The sequence below is a fragment of the Sabethes cyaneus genome, chromosome 1, assembly GCF_943734655.1.
Source record: "Sabethes cyaneus chromosome 1, idSabCyanKW18_F2, whole genome shotgun sequence".
Lineage (NCBI taxonomy): Eukaryota > Metazoa > Arthropoda > Insecta > Diptera > Culicidae > Sabethes > Sabethes cyaneus.
This window is the reverse complement of record NC_071353.1, coordinates 1,476,290-1,498,338: the sequence shown is the minus strand read 5'-3', so window position 1 is coordinate 1,498,338 and position 22,049 is coordinate 1,476,290. Positions and strand designations below refer to the sequence as shown.

The following is a 22,049-nucleotide window of genomic DNA, read 5'->3' as shown; positions in this document are numbered from 1 at the left end:
ATATAATAACTGGTTCTACAAATGTCACATATATAACTTTGTCAAATTTTGCTCGACTGAGACGGTACTATCAAATGAATCAACATTGAGTCAAAGTGAACGAACAAGCCCTGCTTCTAAGACATTGTGATGTTGACTTAACTGAACTAAAAGCCTGATAAAGTTAACTAAAGTCAGACTTGTTATATTTTCGTGATCTTCAGACGTAGCGGCAAAATCTACAAAACATATTACTTTTTATTACGGTGTAAGGTAAAATTCATGCCAAAGATAGTGACAAAAAAAAAACGCAAAAAAAGTTAATGTAGAATATCATTTCTTTCCAATTGAAATTAAGTTTGCCGGAATGCGAGCGAACAGTTTGTAGCAAAGCGGTATAGTTTGCTTCGTTACAGGAGTTTCAGAGATTACTTGCATTTATCGATTGAGAAGAGCTCGGAATATATTTTACGTCATGTCACCGTTGAAGTCCATTCGATTTTAAGTATAGATTTGGGAATCAGAAATTCTAAACGAACTAGAAGTAACTTTTGAAGGAACTTCAGAAATGGTAATTCTCAAGTATATTTACTGAAAATATATATTATTACATTTCAAGTCCCAAAATTTTATGAGGGCGTGAAATGTTTCAGAATCTGCCACTCCAACATTATTAAAAAGTAACAGAGCACTAGAACAGCTACTACGGTGGGCGCTTGTGAAAAACGTGTGAACCCATTCCTTTAAATCCACCCCCGACGACCGCAGTCTAGGTAGGTACCGTACCTTGCCAGCAGACTAAGAAGTTCTTATATTTTGATAATTTTCTAGCAGTAAAAGTTGTGCGGAGTGGAAACTTACACCACAGAAACATAATTTGCTGCTTTAAAGTCGCCCCTTGTTTGCAGTTGTGGTTGCTTCTTGTGGTTGGTAAATATTTTCTCTCGTCGGTCGTCGTCTCATCGGTTAAAATAGGGTGGCGGCGCCCTTTCTCGGTTGGAAGCGAATCCGGTGCGAAGTGCGTTGATACCGAAGATCAAGTCTGTTAAGTTTAAGTACTGGTAATGCGTACTGCAAATATACCAATAATACCATTTTCATAATAAACTGAACCGATAAATTGATTCAGAATTTACCTGAGAATCACATGAAAATAATAAATTTGAGTTATTTTTCTAAATCTGTGCGAAACCTTGAGATATAAATTGCACCAAATTGAGTGCCGACGGCACATTATCTCGAGCAATCCTGCGTATCCTAATTCATATCCAGGTTGTAGTAGGGTTGTGATTTATTATCCTTCCCCGGCGTGTCTTTAGCACGAATGCGGGGTTACGTCGGACCAAATATTTGATGACTAAATCGAAACTAGTCAATATCGGCTTTCAGAAGAGCGAAAACTTACTCGGGCAAGTAATACAGTAACATGACTATAACTGACCGGCTGGTGATTTTTTTGTGTGACTTAAATAGACAGCAAAAGGATAACACATACATATACACGCAAACTCTAAAGTTCCAAAAAGTAAAGAATAATTCTCCACCCTACTGGCTTTGGGCAGCTTAGAGTTCGCTGCTCATGTAAATCGAGATATAATAAGCAAGATACATCCCGAGGAAATGTTGACACCCCACGCATCCTGCCCTGGCGCCATTCAAACGACAACCTGTGCTGTAATCAATGCCAGTGGTTCGTTCGGTGCGTATCGATATTCGTGAGATTCCCAGGACTAACAACGGTCAACATTTTTCTGCGTTCCTCTTCTGTGATCAATTTTTCGGCACTTTCTGAACAGCTTACAATCATCTATCTGCTTGAAAGTACGGACCGTAACTCGAACGTACACCACCATTGTGAGGGGAAAACATTTTATTCAATTGTTGGTATCAGTGCCGCAGTATTAAATTCTGCGATAACTCACCCTTCGGCGTTGCGTTTGATAGTATTATATATAGAAATATCTTCTAACTCACCCATTCTACAAACCAGAATATACACACCCAACGCCGACGACGGTACATTTAAATGAACAAAAAATTCATGGCGGTCATCAATCTTCTTCTCTGTTTGACTGACAGGTCAGGGTTGAAGGTAAAGTAGGGGAGAAAAAAATGACGTCTTTGCTTCGAACTACAGTGAACCGTTTCGACGCTTGGATCGAACACATTTCAACCCTGGAAGCCTCAGTCTACGTTGCTGTCTGGCTGCCAGCGATAGAAGTTTGAATGTCGAAACGTGAAGCTTGAAAATATAACTGCAGGAAGGAATACACGTTCATCGCTTCACAGACAGCGTATCTTTCGCCCACTTTTCCTTCCTTTTCTCCATCCGTTCCTTTTTTTACACGTTGCCACTCGTTCATTTTCCGCTTGTATTGTTCTGTGATCAAGAAAATTCAGCGCTCGGTAAGAATACCTAGAGTGCCATCAAACAGCAGGAAAACGACAAACATAGGCATGAAAAATCTAAATAAAATGTGTTGCATGATAAGCGTAGAATAGACAATTTCATATTCGTCGCCGCCGTACTGACTGACAGAAAGTTCTCCGCCGAATTCAAAGAAGACCGACTGATGACGGAGTTACATAAACAGTGCCATTAATAATTAATAAATTGCATCGCTTAGTGGAGTTTGGGATTTGCCGGAAGAGCGCATTGGACATTATTGCAAAATATCGGTGTTTGGAACCTTGAGCAGGCGCGCCCAGTTGGGGTTGGGAATCGTACCACTCGGCACCGAAATCTGTGTGCTGTGACCGGTGCAGCAGATGGCGTGTCGGGTTTGGGGGAAAATCTGTTTCCAGCCAAGAGAAAGCCTCTGCATATTTTCTCCTATATCGGTGTGCCGGAAAGCCGACCCGTACTAACACCTCGAACATGCCGTGCATAAGTTATCTGTCGATGTCATTATGTTGGTCGCAATCCAATATTCATACACGCTGTACAACACGGAATGGGAAAACAAACTGCGCTGGCTAGTGTTTGACTAGAGTTGAGTCTTGGTGTACTTTTGGCAGTAAAAATATTATTCCAAAGAATAGAATGTCTTGTTATTTTCCAGCTAATGAGACAGTTTGGCTGTGCGTATTGAAACATAATTGATATTTATTGATTATAATTGATATTGATATTGAAACATAATTGATAAAAACTTGGATATGCATTGAAATATTCGAGTCAGTGTTTGAAGTACGAGTAGCTTTCCATTGATATACTTATAATTCATACTATATTAGGTATATCAACCACTGAAGAACGGCTAAATCCATAATGCGAATTTGATTTGGATTATTTTTGGCGGAGTACAAACGGAAAGTGGAGAGTGGCGTAGGCGTATGAACCACACGTGGCAGGCACTATTTGGAGAGATTTCCATCGTACACCTGTCGAAATTTCTACCATCCGATAGAGCTTGCAGAAATGTTGGAAGTAAAACGTGCCCACGCGTCTCATCTTTATGGACTTGCAAGCAGCATTCGGTACAGTCGATTGAGACCAGCTGTAGCAGATAATGCACGAAAACGGTTTTCCGGACAAACTGACACGACTTATCAGAGCTATATTGGATCGAGTGATGTATTTCGTTCGCATTTCGGGGATCCTCTCGAGTTTCTTCGAGACGCGGCAAGGGTTGACAAGGTAACGGCTTTTTTCATGTTGGGTATTTTTATCACTACGATCATTTATTTGATCTATTGTGATGTGTACCCCATTCTATCATAGCTATGTTGTCATGTCAGGCTGACGTCTCACTATCAGAAGCGATCGTCATTGTTAAACTAATAGCATTTGTCCAGTCCGATAATACGGTTATTTATATATTTTGGTCATTTACGGCCTTTTGGTCATTTATGGCAAAATCAAATTTAAATGTCGATATATATCATCTTTAAAAAGCGATATATATCATCTTGAATCTTTCCCATAAGCTTCAAATGATAGCGGCTTGGACAATGTCATAGACTTAGACTTAATCAGCTCCAGGCCTTGGTTTCCTCTGCTGTACGAAGAAGTTGTCTCCATTCCACTCGGTCCATGGCCGCAATTCGCCAGCCCCGTAGTCTGCAGGGTCCGCAGGTCGCCTTCCACTTGATCGATCCATCTTGCTCGCTGCGCGTCCCACCGTCTCGTTCCAGTCGGATCGTTATTGAGAATTTTTTTAACCGGACTGTCGTCCGACATCCTCACGACGTACCCAGCCCATCGACGGGGGACCGATTTTGCGGTGTGAGCGGTGAGTGGTTCCCTAAGCAGCTGGTGCAATTCATGGTTCGTTCGCCTCCTCCACGTTCCGTCTTCCATCTGCACTCCGCCGTAGATGGTGCGCAACACCTTCCGTTCGAAAACACTGAGGGCGCGTTGGTCATCCACGAGCATGGTCCATGCCTCATGGCCATTAAGGACTTCCGTTATAATCAGCATCTTGTAGATTGTTAACTTCGTGGGGTGGTGAATTTCGTTCGATCGCAGCGTCCTGCGGAGTCCAAAGTAGGCACGATTTCCTGCCATAATGCGTCTTTGTATTTCTCTGTTGGTGTCGTTGTCTGCGGTAACCAGTGAGCCCAGAAACATAGGCGGGCAGCAGCGGAATGGGTCATTACATAATGGGTCAAAAGATTCGGTTCTACTTGCACGCCGATTGTTTACGGAGACTTCGATCAATTGGGCACTCAGCTCTTTTGAACCAATGAAATCTCCAGGTCCGGATGGTATTCTACCCATTTTCTTACAAAAAACGGACGGTGTTATAATGTCCGAGCTCATCAACCTCTTTCGAGCCAGCTTCACTTTGGGATATATCCCGGAGAATTGGCGGAAAGTAAGGGTGGTGTTCATACCTAAGGCTGGCAAAAAAGACAAAACCACGCCTAAGGCTTTCAGACCGATAAGTCTGACTTCAACGCTTCTTAAGCTGATGGAGAAAATCATGGATCCGCAATGAGTTTTTAAAAAACTCTCCGTTACATGTAAATCAACATGCATACCAACACGGTAAATCTACGGAAACCGCACTGCACTGCTTAGTGGCGTTAATTGAGAAATCGCTCAAATATCAAGACACAGCACTTTGTGCTTTTCTTGATATTGAAGGCGCTTTCGATAACACGTCCTTTGTTAATACGGCTCTCTGTCACAAGAGAATCGACCACACTACAATGAGCTGGATTCAAACAAAGCGCTCGAGCAGAGAAATTACAGCATCATTGGGAGATACGTCGGTCACGATTTCAGTGTTCAAAGGATGTCCACAGGAAGTAGTTCTCTCCCTCTGCTCTGATCACTGGTGGTCGACGCACTCCTTCACAAGCTATCACAGGTTGGTTATGAGACCATTGCTTACGCCGACGACGTTGTACTTATCGTCAGAGGAAAGTTTGACGCAGTATTGTCAAGTCGCTTGCAAGTAGCTCTAAGCACCACCATGTTATGGTGCTTACAAGAGGAACTTAATGTTAACCCCACCAAAACAGTCGTTATACCATTCACTAGGCGAAGGAAACGTACTATTACTCCCCCTATACTGAATGGTGTCAGACTGGGCTTCAGTAATGAAGTCAAACACCTCGGAATAATTCTCGATAAAAAACTGAACAGGGCTGCCCATCTAGATTATGCTGTTAAGAAAGCAACTTCGGCTATCTGGGCATGCAGCTCAATGTTTGGCAAAACCTGGGGATTGAAACCTCAACTAGCCTTTTGGTCATATGCTAATATTGCACGGCCTAGAATAACCTATGCTGCAGTCGTATGGTGGCCAAAGGTGACGTAGGTGACAGCCCAAGCCAAACTAAACAAAGTTCAGCGCCTGGCCTGTCTTACAGTTACCAGTGCCATGCGTACAACACCTACTGCAGCCACGGAGGCAATGCTACTCAATGGCTTACTTAACTACGAACAATCACGGGACTCCTAACAGGACACAGCCTCGCTCTTTATCATTTAAAGAATATCGGCAAGGTATCATCCGACACCTACCGCTTTTATTACTCTGAACCTGAAAGTTCAGCGCATCTGCTCTGCAATTGCGGAGCTCTTGCATTATCAAGGCACAACTTTTTCGGAAGTTTCCTTCTCATACCATATCAGCTATGGAGCCTAAATCCCAAAACGGTCAGGATTTATAAACCATGTAGTACCGAATTGGGACACAGGACTACAACTATTCCGCTCAACTCCATCAATGGGTATGAGCGGTCCGTAAACTGTGTACAGCAATCGGGGCCTGCCACAAAAGACGATCATTAAGACTGTCGCAGTGGCCATTTAACCCAATGTCCTTCTGGCATACAAAAAAAGTGCAATTATCCTAGTAACGATAGCAGCACCTTCCAACCAAGATACGAACATACGACAACTGGGTACGAAGCTCGAAGCTAACTGGGTGCTAAATTGAGTATAAAATGCAATGCATAATAGTTTAAGGGGTTATATAGAACTAGCTGTAACCCCCGCGCGTCGCCTCGCGTCTAATTGAGAGCAAATTGAAGGTACGCTATGTAACGCTAACGTTATGTAACTCTATGAAGTGCAACTACGTTACTTTTGCTGGTCTTGAATGTAATCTGCTATGATTGGTTTGAGTCTTTGCTTAATGTGGGCGATTATTACCACGAAAATACATATCGCGCCCCTCGTTTTGACGACAGACATAAGCCTCTTATATTTATGATGATAATACAGTTAGAATTTTAGAATCTGTTTATGTCATGACCGTAGTGTACATATATTTTAGTATGCACACAGAAAATTTCATGCCAAACCGACAAATATTAACGAAGTTATATCCATATTTGTAACGACGTGTCAGAACGATTGAAGAAGGATCACGAAACTTTGAATGCGTGTTGTTTTAAAAGCGTGTTTTTAAAGTCGGTGAGCAAAATTTCTCAAAAACGGCTGAACCGAATCACTTGAAATTTTGACAGGATAAATCGAAGGTTTTTCCTCATCGATTAATGTCTTATTTTATGGACAATTTAAGAGCAAAATTTACGCCAAAAATGATTATATTGCTAAACCCTTCGATCAATCTATAGATAACATATTTTGTCAACGATTCCTTTTTGGGTTTTCGATTTTCAATGATTCAGTCCAAAGATATCGTGCTCTCCGCAAGACGCCTTATTTTAGAAGAATTCCAGGAGATTAACGATAGCCGCTATTTAAATAACTTTTTATCAAAAGCAAAATATGTCAAAATACAACCAAAAGCTACTGTAAGATACAAATTTTCAGGGTTTTCTCTAGAAAAATTCACTTTTTTAAGCCTTCTAACTGTATATAACCCCTTAAGGAGAGTGTCAATTCTATCTTCTTATACATTTAGGTGTTTATATTCAACTCATATTGCCTCTTAAATATTAAATATTTGATCTTTTCATTCATAATGGATTACGATAATTTAGAAAATTTACCAATTTGCTCTGCTATACATTGAATACATTTCCATTTCGGCTTTCCACTCGCCGTGCTTCGTACATACTGGTAGAGCGAGGAAAAAAGCGAAAACGAGTGAAAGATAGTAAGTGAAATATGCTACAGAATAAGATATAGAGTGAGATAATGAAATAGAGCGACAGACAGCATGAGAAATAGCGTGAGAAAACAAGAGAGAGTATTTGAGGACAATAATGCGTTAGAGAACGAGAGAGGTAGAAAAAAAAGAGAGAATGTGAGAACGAGAGAAATGTAGAGATAGATTGCAATAGAGTATTAGTAAGCAAAGGGAGATTAACGAGAAATAAAATTGAACACAGATAAGTGAGAGAGAGAGGGAGAGAAGGAGTGCGAGTGTGTGTGTGTGTGTGTGTGTGTGTGTGTGTGTGTGTGTGTGTGTGTGTGTGTGTGTGTGTGTGTGTGTGTGTGTGTGTGTGTGTGTGTGTGTGTGTGTGTGTGTGTGTGTGTGTGTGTGTGTGTGTGTGTGTGTGTGTGTGTGTGTGTGTGTGTGTGTGTGTGTGTGTGTGTGTGTGTGTGTGTGTGTGTGCGTGTATGTGTGTGTGTGTGTGTGTGTGTTTGACCGAGAGAGACTGAATAAGAGAAAGTTGAGAAGTGAGAGCATCAGCGAGTTAGCATCTCGAATCGAACTTGACCTTCTGTTTTTATACGACACACTTCGCAGCCAGCTGTTAGAGTACAGGACAATTGCGAGGCCAGTTGCAACGATCCTATTGACTCTAACCTCCTCTCCCAGTCGAGATTCGAACATATGATGACTGGCTTGTTAGACCAGCATCATACCTCGAAGCCAACAGGGAAGCAAATGTAAAGCAAATAGAACTAAAATCCTGCAAAATTACAAAAAATCAGAGGGGTTGTGCACAAGACACGACCGCATCGGTGACGTAGGACTCCGTAAGTCTCTGTAGCGATAGTAGGATGTATCCATGTATGTAATAATACGATTCTTCATGTATACAACCTACATATGCAACGTTCATCAAAGTAGTAACATTGTATACGTTCAATCCTCAACTGATTTTGGAGTAAAATCCATGAATTGATTGAATCCATTTGATTAAAACGAATCGAATTCACACTGAACCAAACAGTAAATAAATTTTCATGATCTGTTTCTACGTTGAATAGTGCTTTTCCTCTGGTAGTCGGTAGACGGTATGCGCGAGTTTTCAAAACCCTGCCTGTCCGATGTGTCGCCAACCGCTGACCGACTGACGATGCGCAGTAAAAGACATAGCAACCAAAACCATACCGTTCGCTGGCGGATGAGTCGATGGATTCTTCGGTTTGTTGGCGTCTCGCTTGGTGAATTTGGATGTCATCGTTACCTTATCCGGAGAAGCAGCAACAGCTGAAGCTCAACAATTTTCGATCGGATTCTATAGGGCGTAAATTAAATACAATCATAAGGAACCTTAGCTCATATCGTATATATTTCTGTAATCCTTACTAGGGAAGCACTAACGTGGGAAGGCAAAAATATGAAAATAATTCAATTTTTTAATGACGCGCAATGAAAATCAATAGTTGTCTATATTTTCAATCTTTTCCAAATCGAGATATTCCGATCAATTAGTGTAAATCTCTTGGAAATCTATTGAAAATTGACTGAATTAGAGGCCGATGCGTGAAAACGCATTTCCACTTTGATGACGTCATTTCCAGCAACCAATCACGAAGCGAGAATTCTAGTAAAACATAGGTTCATTATTTTCAATTTTTCAATAGTTTAACATCAAGAGTCCATACTTTTCTTCATTTGGACCAATTCTTAGAAGATTTTCCAATCGATTGGTGTAAGAATATTAAAAATCGATCGGGAAACCACTCAGCTTTTTTTATTGGGTAAATATTTGATTTCATAAAATACTTAAGAGTAACTATCCTATATCATATTGTGTGTTCAATCACAAGTGGTGACTTTTCAACATACGAATACATAATTTTTTCTTTCCTGTAAGCAAATTTTCAGTGTTATGAGAAAGAATCAAGAGAATTTTTTCAAAAAAAGTTTCATGATGGCAGAGAATATTCAAAAATCGTTTGAAACACTCATATGATTGCTTATTAGATTGAACAATAAAGAAAGGTTTATCATGCTGAGGTTTTGTTAAGTTGTTATATTTCAATACAAATTTTCCCAGGTTCTTGTATCACTTCGAAACTTTGAATATTAGGCACGTGAATCAATGAATGAATCAATCAATGAAATCATTCGACTCCATCATTAAATTCGGCCATCGCGCAGTACGACTCGAGCAGAAGCGAAATTTTGAATCACCCGGTGAGAGCCGAAAAAAAGCGCAGGAATCCATTTCCTGCACGAATGTCTCGATCTACTCTGGAATTTAGCGCAATGAGCTATCCTTGGATGGAAAGCATATGCGTGTAGTTTGCAAGATACTCGTTTAGGCCATCTTGGTTGAAGCCATCAGTACGAAAACCGAAAGAGTGATCATGTACGAAGGACACAACTACATGGCCGCTAAAATAAATTAGACATAGGCATATACACAGTTATTTTCTCAATTATAGGTTATAAACTGTAATGATATCTAATAACAGGCCTCATGCAATTCTATACTTTGCTTTCATGTGTCCGTCTTACGGTGCCCTTAGGCAATAGCATTCATTTTATATAATTTCCAGCACAGTCGTTACTCGATGGCTGTTGTGGTTGCACGAGAGCCGCACTGCGCCCTTTCTCGGCTATATGTGATAATATATAATTTTTATTCTGGTACCTCAACGTTGAATTCCGTGCTACTATGGATGGAGTTTATACTTCATAACTATCGGGTTATTTTCTTCCGCCATTCTGTGTGTTCAATTCTCCATCAATGGTGTGTTTGGGTTCCATTATGGCGTTCACTCGACATCAATCGTTTCGACGGAACGCAAAGCCCGGACAGGAAGCGGTATAATTGTACCTGCAGGTTATGTGTGAGTCGCGTTGTCACTCGAAAAAAAAACAAAATCGGTTTGTTGATCGATTTAGGGGATTTCAGCTCAGATTGAGTCCTGTTTGCGAAAAACAATTGTCATGATTCCAGAAGGTCAAAAGCTGTGTTCAATAGCGCCGTTCTGAGCAATTTTAATCTCTTTCAAAGCAGTACATCAGTTATTCCTATGTATGATAGTCTTCAGTCACGACTATTTTCAAAATTCGTGGTGAAAACTTGCGTAGGGTGCGATTTGCTATGGAATAATGATTGATAGATGATCTAACAGCCGCAGGAGGCTTTCGTTGCCCTGGCGCCTATTGCGTCTGGCTGTTTCTTTGATGTGTCAGGTGGTGAACTGACAAAACAATAAAATACGCTAGGCTAAGCGAGAACGATTGGAGTCTGAGGCACTGTACTTAATTTATTTTATTTTTCGCAGTCACATTTACATCGTAATAGTAACGTTTACAATTGCACCGTTATTATTAGTATCTCTCATAGCTGTATTGTAACAACGTATTTTTTGTACTTCTTGGCATAAAACCTATTTTTATTCAAATAATAAATCCTTATAACATAAAATGTTTATTAGGCACTTTAAGAATATGAGATCACTACATCTGGCATTTAAAATATTTAAATAATTAGTATTGCTTTCAGATTGCTAACCGTTTGATTGTTATCAAGTATAAGGTAATTTTAAGTAAAAGTAAGGAATATAATATTTCAAGTGGAAGTCTTTTCTTCTCGCATATTATGTACAACAAGTTAACAAGTTAAGTTGTAAGTTAACAGATTTGATATTCTCTGCAAGATAACCGTTTAATATTAAAGCGTTTATCAGCTGTCGGAAATTGGACTACAGTACCGATTGCTCGACCGAGGGAAGACCACTGAACAGTGCGTTTGCATTGCAATATTCCGAATCGAAAGGAAGGTACGTCTCGAGATGACTGTAGATGGAATCCATTTCGGTGCGGCTCTCGTTGTTACCCCACTGCACTGTTACGGAAGGTTTCGTTTCACTGCCGTTTTGGAAAATGCTCTCCATAGGAGGTGGACTGGGATCCCTACCGGCTGGCGGATGAAACGTCGTATCGTAGGCGGTGCATTCATTTTTAATACTTGATAGTGTTTTCATTGATAATTTATTCGTTCGTTGTCCGTTGTTTTCGGTCGGACTGAAGTAGGTGTCCTTATCGGATGAACTTTCTGCTTTTGATGTGTAGTTCGCTTTTGATTCGGCGATTCTTGCAGTAGCTGGAAGGCACGGAGAGAACGTCGAATGGGCCATCAGTCTGTTAACAATACTTTGATGCCCACTGGTTTCGTTGGCTTGAGTTAACAAAGCGGATTTTGCGTTTTTTGTGCAGCTCTTTTGCAAGCCGCCGCTTTTGAACGTTTCATTTGATCGATGTACACTCTTTACTCCAGCGGATTCTTTTTTATGCTTCATTCGACGATTTTGAAACCATATTTTTATCTGTCGCTCCGTTAGGGAAAGTTTAGTGGCAATTTCAATCCTCCGGGGGCGACAAAGGTATCGGTTGTGCAGGAATTCCTTCTCCAGTTCTACCAGCTGCAGGCTGGTGTAGGCGGTACGAGAGCGCTTTGCAGCAACATGTGTTTTCGGGGTGGCAGTAACAGTTTGTGATTCTGAAAGTAAAAGTTATGGGAGAAAAATTAAGAACATGTGCTCAGATTGCTGCCGAGGGTTGCCCAGAGACCGGGGGAAGTTTCTGGAAGGGGTGTAGGGTGAATAATAATATGTACAGAATTTGACTGCCAAGCGAACAGCTCGCATAACTTTTGCGGCAAATAGCGTATTCTGTCAGAAACAAAAACGCACATTTAAGATAAATGCTATGTGCGATTGAAAAAAAAAGCTGGTTGGAACTCCAAATGGGCGGCTTTCAATTAATTTGTCGTTTTGCGTTCGATCTGTGCTTAGTTTTATTTTAAATTTGGCGTCTATGTACGGATAGGATTTGTCGGAAGAATTCGAAAACTCAATAAGATCCTTATCGTGTATGAAAGCAATTGGTAGAAAGATGTTAGAAAACAAAGCTTCACACAATGGCACGCTTTTGGTTTGGCGGGTCGGGTGTTTTCTAGTGGTAATCAAACATATTTTTTTGCTTGACTCTAAGCTCTCGAAGTGGCGTTCTTTGCGATTCGTGTTTATAGCTATGTTCTTAGCCAATTTCACGTTAAATTATTAGGGTCGGGTTACCTATTCCCTCATACATCGCCACATAAGAACAGGAAAGAAAATAGACAAATTACTTCTGCTCTGTGATGATGGGAGAGAAGCAATGAGAAATGATGATGATAAATATTGCTATCAAAACCCTCGACCCTTCTCGAACAAAACCGAAAGCCTGTCTCAATCATGAAGTGTAACCTTCAACAGGCTTTGTGGTTTTGTACAGGATATTTATTTCAATTATTTTAATGATTGACCTTACCTTGTCTGTTGAGGCCGCTGGATGATTTACTGAGAGAGCTGATTTGAGAACGCTGCATATTATCCTCGCCCGTTTGATGATCCGAAAAGGCAGTGCTAATGTCCGGTATCAAATCTGCTAGCCAGCAATTTGTGTCGCTGATTTTTATCGGTTCAAAAAACGGAATGAATGAATATTCATCTATGCACAAATTTTCGTTTAGGTTCAACATATCGATGTCACTAGAATACATTCTGCAAAATTAACACTCGAGTACTTAGGCACTGCTAGAAACACTTCCAAATGGGTAAGCCGAATTTAATGAAATGATTTTAAATCATTTAGGTCATTGCTTAAATATAGCTTTCTAAAGGAGGGGATGCACCGTTGGGTTTCTGTTTTAACTAGATCCTGTTACGAAGGAAAACAAACGGAAAAGTTAATAAAAAGAAAAAGGAAACTAGGGCGGGTTGTGTGTGCGTTTCAGGTCAAGTGACAAAGGTAAAGTTCTGCCTGGCAAGTGTCTCTATTCCTGCTGTCTGTGCCGTAAACAAAGGGTGAATGGGAATGATTAAGTGTTGGCAAACGGTAAACAGAAGTAGAAAGTCTGCCCGAGAAAGGAGTAAACCTTACGGGACTGTGCGTCTAGCCTAAACGCCAGGCGTCAAAAAATTATTCGGATTCCATAAAGTCACCCAAAGGTTCGAGGTAGTGTGTCTCTGTTAAGTAATTTTTGGGGATTTAGAATGCATCTTACATGTAGATAACGGACTGACCGCACGGCCGCAGCTGACATTGTCATCGTCTTCGTCGTCGAAGCGGTCGACACCGGCTGGTCGAACGACCGGGTGACCGGCGACCGAGACGGTCAACCCGTGGGGTAATAAAACTATTTACGGACCGGACTGTTGAACGGGCCACTGAAAGGCGTTTGTCGCTGGCTTAAACCTCAGACACATTCGTCTGTGTACGGAAAGTCGCCAAGGTGCGTGGAATAGTACTGCTAATTCCAGTCGCACGGGGATTGGCTTCTTGACGATTCGTATTTATTCTGTTTTCTTACGTCGTTCATCTCCGTGTCCATTGACTGGAAGAATAAAATCTAGTGAATGGGATATACACGGCTTTGGAGGTTGGTCTGTGACTTGAACTATTTATAAAGCTGACCTTAAGTCGTTTATTGTCTCCCGACTGAATCCATTCATACGGTATGTTGGAAAGAGGGAAAAGGGATGGGAGCAGGGGGTAACGGAACTAACGTATGAACAGGTCTACAATTGGTTGGAGAAGCCATGTTTATTGTGGAACTGTTTTCATTCATTAGTCGTTTTGTTATGTTCTTTTAGTTTTTTAGATGTCGTGTTTTTAAGATAGGTTGTGTTTTCTTGTAAACGCAAATTGCTTTTCAAATTAAAACTCATTGCCAGTTTTTTCATATCAAGTCAAAATGGAATTAAACAACAGAGGTTAGCTTCCGAAAGCTGGTAAATAAATTATATAGAGACTTCATCAGTGTATCATTTAGGGTAATGTGGTTCTTGAAAGTAAACTTGGTAAACTTGGTTATCATAGTTTGCCAAACGTATTCCAATTTCAATCAATGTTAACGTGGCTATTGAAGTACTAAGACTAATGCGAAAATATGGTTAATTGAGTATCAAAAGCGGTGGAGATTTTCTATTTTTGTAATATCTAAACTTTTCTTCACTCAATTGACGCATGACATAGGACACGAGAAACAATTTTACTTTTATGAAATTGCTCAATCTGGAGATAATTCAGGATGATCAGATTTGCATATGTTATATAACGGGTGGCAACTAAAATTTTAATTTTTTTTTCTGAGGCTGTCAAAAAAGACAAAGATAAATGAAGAAGATCTGATTTACCGAAATTAAAGATACATTATCCATTGTTGAACTTCATAAGAAGTTCAATGCCGGACTGGGAGAAGAGGTATGAATTGACAATGACAAACACTTCCCTCAATAGTGTTATGTCGGCAACTAATACCTAGACGAAAGAAGAAGTATACCACAATAGATCAAAATAATGGTCGCAGTGGTCAAATCTTCCGACAAAAAAAAATCCATTGTTGAAAAAAAATTAGTGTACATTTGAAAACGGTCCATAGTCGGCTGTACGGCGAAGCTTCCTTTTGATGTCCGAACGGGAGCGTTATACGGTCGTCATGTCAACTTTGCGAATGCAATCAACTGTTTGCAATTCGTGGTTCTCCAGTCATTTTTTTACACCAAGGAACTCGAAATCCCGAAGAAATGTTCGATTGAGCGCCCTTAGTCGGGTCCCGGTTTTTGGGTACAAATGGGATCGAATGGCTGGCTATTCAGGAACGATTGTGTTTTTTGGCGTAATGCGATAATGCTCTATCCGACCAAAACACGTATCTGCATGATGTTTTTGTGGAAACGGGATCAAAATTTTCTTCAAACATTCGTCTGGTGCACGTATTAAATGATAACCAAACCAGAGGACTTATTGTTGAATGCACGAGAAAGAGAACGGTGTCCTTCTGCGTCCATAATTTTGGCTGGTCTTCCACTACCTCACTTGCGAATAGTTTTTGGGCATCTTAGGATTTGGTAAACATTCGAAACCGCAACATATTCGCTTTTTAAATGTTGTACCGTATACTTTTTGCCGAGATTTCTGTGGCAGTTCGTAGAAGTGTACAACGCACTTCCGACATGCTTCTTGTTTCGATGCGATTTTGTGCAAAACTGGGTAAGCATAAACAAAACAAAAAATTTTGACAAAAAGTGTAGAGAGAGATCTAACGCATACGTACTCTCGTTTTTTTTGTTAGCTTATTTGTTGCTGAGTATAGGGGCCGCGAAAAAATCAAAAATTTTAGTTACCACCCGTTAGCAAGCAAAGTTTGGAGCTTGCTTATAATCTCAGATTATGCACTCATGCACCTTCCAGCATTGAAAAAAAGGTAGGAGTCAAAACGACTACTTGTTAAGCGTAGCTACCAATACCCCCCCCCCCCCTCCTCACCTTTCCGCTCTTCCCCCTCGTTCACCAAAAATTTTTCATTGCTTTCCCCTACCGTCCCTTCATCAATTGTAGAACCATCGTTTCAGAAAAATATCAATATATATGTATGACCGTATTAGAATGCCCGTACTTCGGTCTTAACCCCACCCACGAGTTTTGCACAACCTCAAAATGGGCATGTTTTTTGCATATTTGCCCATGATTTCTTCAACAAGCCCCTACCTAGCGCCTCCACGTGGCCTTACCCGGTAATGCTCTATTGAGTAGCCAAGCTAGGAGGTGCGATGATGGGTGGTTCCCGGCTGTCTGATCTCAAAACTGCGGGTCATATAAGGTCGGAGAGGATTTTGACGCGCCCTTCTAGCACACAAATCATCACCCAAGATAAGTTTGCACGGCGAAGTTATGTATCTAGAAACCAGAAGTCTATGCTAAAAGGAGTGTCTTATATTCCCGTGGAATCATATAAGCGACATTGCTTATAGATCCACCCAACCCCTTTTGGTCCTTCACGAACAGCATTGACATGAAAGTTGCTGGGTAGATAAATTCGATTCTGCGGTAATTCTACTTGCATTCAAAGGTGATGGTGGCTACCCCCATACATACATACATACACATTTACCCATGATTTCTTAAATTTTTTTGATTGCTTTAGGTAGTCTCAAAATAGATTTAGATTCAGAATAGCTCCGTACTTCTCGATTGGGCGCAGCTCCGGTGTATTTCGGTGATTAAGATCTCGACGTTTTATTTGCTTTTACCACTTCATCACGTCCGTTACGTAATGGCATGAAGCCAAATCTGGACAGAAGATCACAGGACAGTTGTGAAACGTCAGAAGAGGAAGAACTCGCCTTTGGAGATACTCTTTCACATGAACTTCCCACTTCACTTCCCAAATCAAGAATTGTTTGGCAATTTTAGACATTCTTTGTTTTCGGAGGTTCTCTGGAATTAATCCTTCGCAGTGAAATACTGGTACCCCGAAATCTGGTTGAAGTTCGCATTCACGTAGTTCTTCTCAACCATAGCACAACAGTATGCTTTTGTCAGCTTTTGAATGAATAACTTTCGGGCACGGCTTTTCGCGACCGTACTCTGTTTTTCGTCACTGTTTCGGACTTTCTGAACCTTGAACGTACGTAATCCAGCTCGAGTTTTAACCTTCTGCACGAAATAATTTTTGTTCAGATTGCCACATCTCGAACGAAGGAGTTTGGTTTTTGTTCGGCGGTCAGACGTTCTTCGAACCGTTTTATGACCGTAGAAGGAACCGTTGAATTCGGGATTCCCAACATTTTACCGATGGCACGACGTGTGCGGATTTTTTTCGCGATCGAGCTGTTCTTTCGACGCCATTTTTCAGATCTTTGCGCATCTGATGAAAAGACTCCCACAGTGTAAACAATGCACTTTGAACTTTCTCCATGCAAAATTTCTATTAATTTTATCCGACGTTGCAAAAGTTAGAGCAGTTTTACCGTGGACGCCCTTTATTAAGGTTACAAATGAGATTTACGTACCAATATGTATGCAACAAAATCGTATTCGATGCGCAAAACTAGTTTATACGTACTATTCTAGAGGCGATATATGCGCAGAGGAATAACTGTAAACGATTCATTAATATAGGTACTTTTAAACGATAACACCGAGCGTGATCAACTCCATACTATTTTACAACTCTGTGCTGAAAATCCCGTTCGTTTAATTTTCATTCATTGATATACGAGTTGGTGCTGGTTGGAGGGCTTAGTCACATCATAACCCCCACGGATCCTCGGTGATATTATTCACTATCAAATTTTTTGTAGCGCTTCCGACAACAGGGAATTGATTCAAAAAAAAAGGATGTTTTGGTTGGATAATATGATGAAAAATTCTCTGCCATGTCTTTCTCTCGAGTTAACATTCGAACCAAATTATTGCATTTCAAAGACTATCATAAGAATGTTTTTGTTTGTCGGCAATTCTGGCTAATCTTTTACTGCTGTAAAATCGAAGATTCACCATATTTTTGAATTTGGCGCCAATAAAACTAGACATAACCATCTAAAACCTAATTTTATTTTGATCATTAAAGTCTGACTAAAACTAAATCTGGATGCTGCCCCTGATGCAAACAAATGCGTGCCTTTGTGGTAGAAACTGGAACCATTTGACATAACTTTATTTACTTGTTTACGAAGTACAGACTGTAACTCGAACAACCTAAAAAATCTTGCAACAAGCACTTGGAAAATCCAGAGTGGTCTTCTTGGAAAATCCAGAAGTTGGCTAAAGTGTTAAAAATGGCGAAATCAACAGTATGTAATATTCTGACGAATTATAAGGAAAACCTAGGTGCGGAAAAGTTCGCCCAGTTAGCTTCGAGGTACGATGCTGGTCTAACAAGCCAGTTGTCGAATGTTCTAATCTCGGCTAGGCGGTGCTTGCTACATATATTCAACAGGATCGTTACACTGGCTCCGTAATTTTCCTGTACTCTAAACAGCCGGCTGCGAAGTCTGTCGATAAAGAAGGGTAATGTCTAATGACGGTTTAAGCCCACGGCTTTGCTTTTTTTAGGTGTGGAATAGCGGCAATAAACTTTCAAAAAGCCGGAAGTAAAGATCGAGAGGTAGATATTCATATGCGTTAAGTCCAATCTCCATCCGGGATAAGGCACGATGCCAACTATCTATCAAACAAGGCAAATATCGTCTCTCGAGAAGGCTATAGCTCTAACAGTGCCTGTAAACATCCGAATCAGCATTTGAAGCAAAATTCCGTTGCCAAAAAGCGTGTTTTGACGAAACATATATTTGGATGGACGACGAAAACTACGTGAAATTGGTTTTCAAACAACTTCCCAGTCAAACGTTTTACATTGCAACTGGAGGTGGATGTGCCAGGAAAGCATAAGTTCATGTTTACTGATGAATTCGCCAAAAGTTAAACATAAAATAGTTAAAAATAGGTATCTTAGATTGTAGGGGAATGTCGTCGTGGTTGGGCCGTCTTTTGGTCCATGAATTTCATTTTAAAAGAAATTTATTAAATTTCCAAAGTTTCTTTTGAAATGAGATTTGTGGACCGAAAGATGGCCCAACCACGACGACATTCCCCTACATACAATATTGTCCGTTCTTCTTCGTCGTTTGCCTTTAGTATTAAGCATTTAAATGTCCTTATCACGAAAGAAAAATGACGAAAAACGGATAATATTGTATGTATAATTTAAGATAGCAATTCTAATTTAACTAACACCGCACATTGAGCAACCCTTGAAAAAGACAAATACAAAGTCTAAACGACGGAATGAATTATAAAGCTGTTCTGATTTCTAATCAATGATAATGAAAGCTAGACCAAAAGTAAAAAAAAAATAAGATTAAAAAACTGCCAGTCGAAAGGATATATTTGATGAAAAAACATAGGTTCTCAGCTTCTTAAGAAACATTGTAACATAATATTTATTTGCGTAGTTTTCCATGCAATTATGACGGTTTAATGGGTTTCTGTGTATCAATATAAACAATTGGGGGAGGGCTGTCTTAATGTCCGGACACAAAGTTTTCTCAAAAACAAAGCGTGATAAAAATATTCGAAAAGAGGTAAACATAGTAAATTGCAAGGATTTAATGGTGTCCCAATTATGACGTCTTTGTTTTAAAAAGTAAACAAATGAGAACTGACAAAAGTTCTACTATTTAAAACAGACAGTATCCAGCAAACTTCATGAAACTGTAGTTTCAAATGTTTTTAATAAATAAAGGAGCAATAAAATTATTTTTTCGAAACAGTTTTGGTTTGACATGGTGACAATTAACATGATGGCAATTTGACATGAAAATACAAGAGTTTGAAGAATAAACTTACTGTGTCGTGTCCTCTACGGCCGGACACCAACTTGTCCTTTATGACCGGGCAGCAGAATATATTTACTTAGTCTAGAATTGCTGCATCTGTGATTCCTATGTGAAATAAAACTAAATAAGCAATTCAAATAGTAGACAAAAGCAGAAAAAAATGTAGCAAAATATCAGCTTGATGTCAATCTTTCAACGTGCCTCGTAAATGGAGTTGCCGCATGCATTTTCGCATGCATTCCGCATTACCAGCACATTCAATATTTTATAGACCAAACCTCGTGTTTTTAGTCTTGACCTTGTAATGCGGTCAAGTAGGATATTGTCGTTATCGTCGGGTCACTGTTATGGTCGGGCCCCCACGATTTTACAGTTTTAGTAACTCATGATATCTATGATACAACCATTGTAAAACTTTTTACTGTGATAGCTAACTTTTGACAATATTGTGAGTTTCAATCATGTATTCAAAACATCCGTACTGAATTCAGTGACTAAATCTTACAAGAAAAGTTTTCCAGACGCAATGAACTTTTCTTCAAATGATTCATGAATGCAATTATCGAGATAAATGTTGAAAATATATGAAGGTTGTTGGGCTGCACACGAGGACTATAGAAAAATCCCCTCCAGTAAGGTGTTTGGGAAGGCTAAGGTGAAATACTAGAATAGCGCCATGGTAGTCATGGTTGGGCCACCATAATTTTAAGCGCAGAAGCGCAATAATCGCTAGAGAATGTCAGTCACGTAAAATGTGATGAAATAAAGCAAAATTAATACGATAAACACCTAGATTTTTGTTATTTATTTCATCGTAGTTGTACACTTCAGAAAAGGCGGTTGTAACAATATTGATTTTCAAAGATCGCCAAAATTTCGCAAAAATGCAATTAAAATGCAATGCAATGCCATTGTTCACGGAATTTATTCTTTTCATGTCTCTATATAGAATTTCAATACGTATGTCTTAGATTTTCCGCGGTGGCCCAACCTGTACAAAATGGCCCGACTATGACAACATTTTTTGTCTTCACGTAAATGCCCATAACTTTTTTATTTTTCAAGCAACCAGTTCAAAACTTTTCGGAAATATACTTTATTCTTAGACCTTTGCAACGATGTATTTAGATTTTTAAAACTCCTTTTGAAACGAAAGTTATGGGCGAATTCTAATACGTGGCCCAACCACGACGACACTCCCTTATCTATTAATATTTTTTGAGACGGTGGTTCTACAATTGATGGAGGGACGGTAGGGAAAAGTAATGAAGAATTTTTTGAAGAGTGGAAAGGTGGGGAGGGGGGTTATTGGTAGCTACGCATAATAAGTTGTCGTTGTGACTCCTACCTTTTGTACAATGCTGGAAGGTGCATGGGCAGTGTTCCCACATGTACAGATTTATCTGGAAAAGTACAGATTTGTTCGAATTTTTTGGTAAAGATTGCAGATTTTTGCCAAAAAGTACAGATAGGTACAGATTTGTCTGAGTATCAAATACTCATTCTTTTTTCTCAGTGCTGTTTCTTGAAATCAATAGAGAAGCAATTCGTAGTATGAATTAAAACAAAACTAAACGTATTTATTTATTTTATTTATTTATTTATAATTCATCAACTCCCGGTCTACATGAATCACTTAAAACTATGTACATTGTCACAAATCAAATAAGTTCAGTCGATCTCTAAAATATTAATACTAACATTGAAGTCAAATTCGTCATACACTTGATTAAAGGCTGAACACATTGCTCTAATTGGTTCGTTCTGTGCGTACTCTGTTCTGTAGAAGTGTAGTCTAAGGAATCGCCGAAGCCGAAGATTTCTAGGAACTATGTTCACGTCTTTTGACTCAAAAGTTGAGCAGCATCTTTTTCGCCAGTAGGTAATTTTCCAACGAAAACAGCTCTGGCAATGTTGCGTCTTTTCCCCAGTGTGTTCATACTGAGTAGTGCACATCGGCTAACGTAAGGCGGCAGGTCGTTTGGGTTGTTCCAAGGCAGAAACCTCAAAGCGTAGTGAATGAATTTCTTTTGAACAGCTTCGATTCTTTTGATCCACACATCATGGTATGGACTCCAAAGCACGGCTGCTGTTTCAAGCGTTGACCGCACAAGTGAGTAGTACAATGCCCTCAGACAGTACGGATCATTGAATTCCTTGGAAATCCGGAAGATGAATTCAAGATTACGATTAGCCTTTGATATGATGTACGAGTAGTGCTCCGTAAATGACAGTTGTGTATCAAGCAAAATTCCGAGGTCCTTGAAAGTTGAGATTCTTTCGATTACTTTATCGTCAATCTTGTACTGCCAATGTAATGGATGGTTTTTTCGAGTGAAGGAAA

The 22,049-nt window shown here is 39.9% G+C and overlaps 1 protein-coding gene across 1 annotated transcript; it reads right to left on the bottom strand.

Annotated features, from left to right (window-relative positions):
* Positions 1–11,242: 11,242 nt before the first annotated feature.
* On the bottom strand, positions 11,243–13,083 carry LOC128733167 (protein zerknuellt 2). Its single transcript, XM_053826813.1, has 2 exons — positions 12,852–13,083; positions 11,243–12,039 (listed from the first exon to the last, which is right to left on the bottom strand). Exons 1-2 carry the CDS (start codon positions 13,081–13,083, stop codon positions 11,243–11,245), a joined length of 1,029 nt encoding a protein of 342 aa, XP_053682788.1.
* Positions 13,084–22,049: the final 8,966 nt, after the last annotated feature.

Excerpts from the sequence above, each read along its gene's own strand:
- LOC128733167 (XM_053826813.1), bottom strand. The coding sequence starts at position 13,083 with ATGTATTCTAGTGACATCGATATGTTGAACCTAAACGAAAATTTGTGC. Across the intron at positions 12,040-12,851 it reads CAGCGGCCTCAACAGACAAG|AATCACAAACTGTTACTGCC; the intron begins GTAAGGTCAATC and ends TTTTACTTTCAG.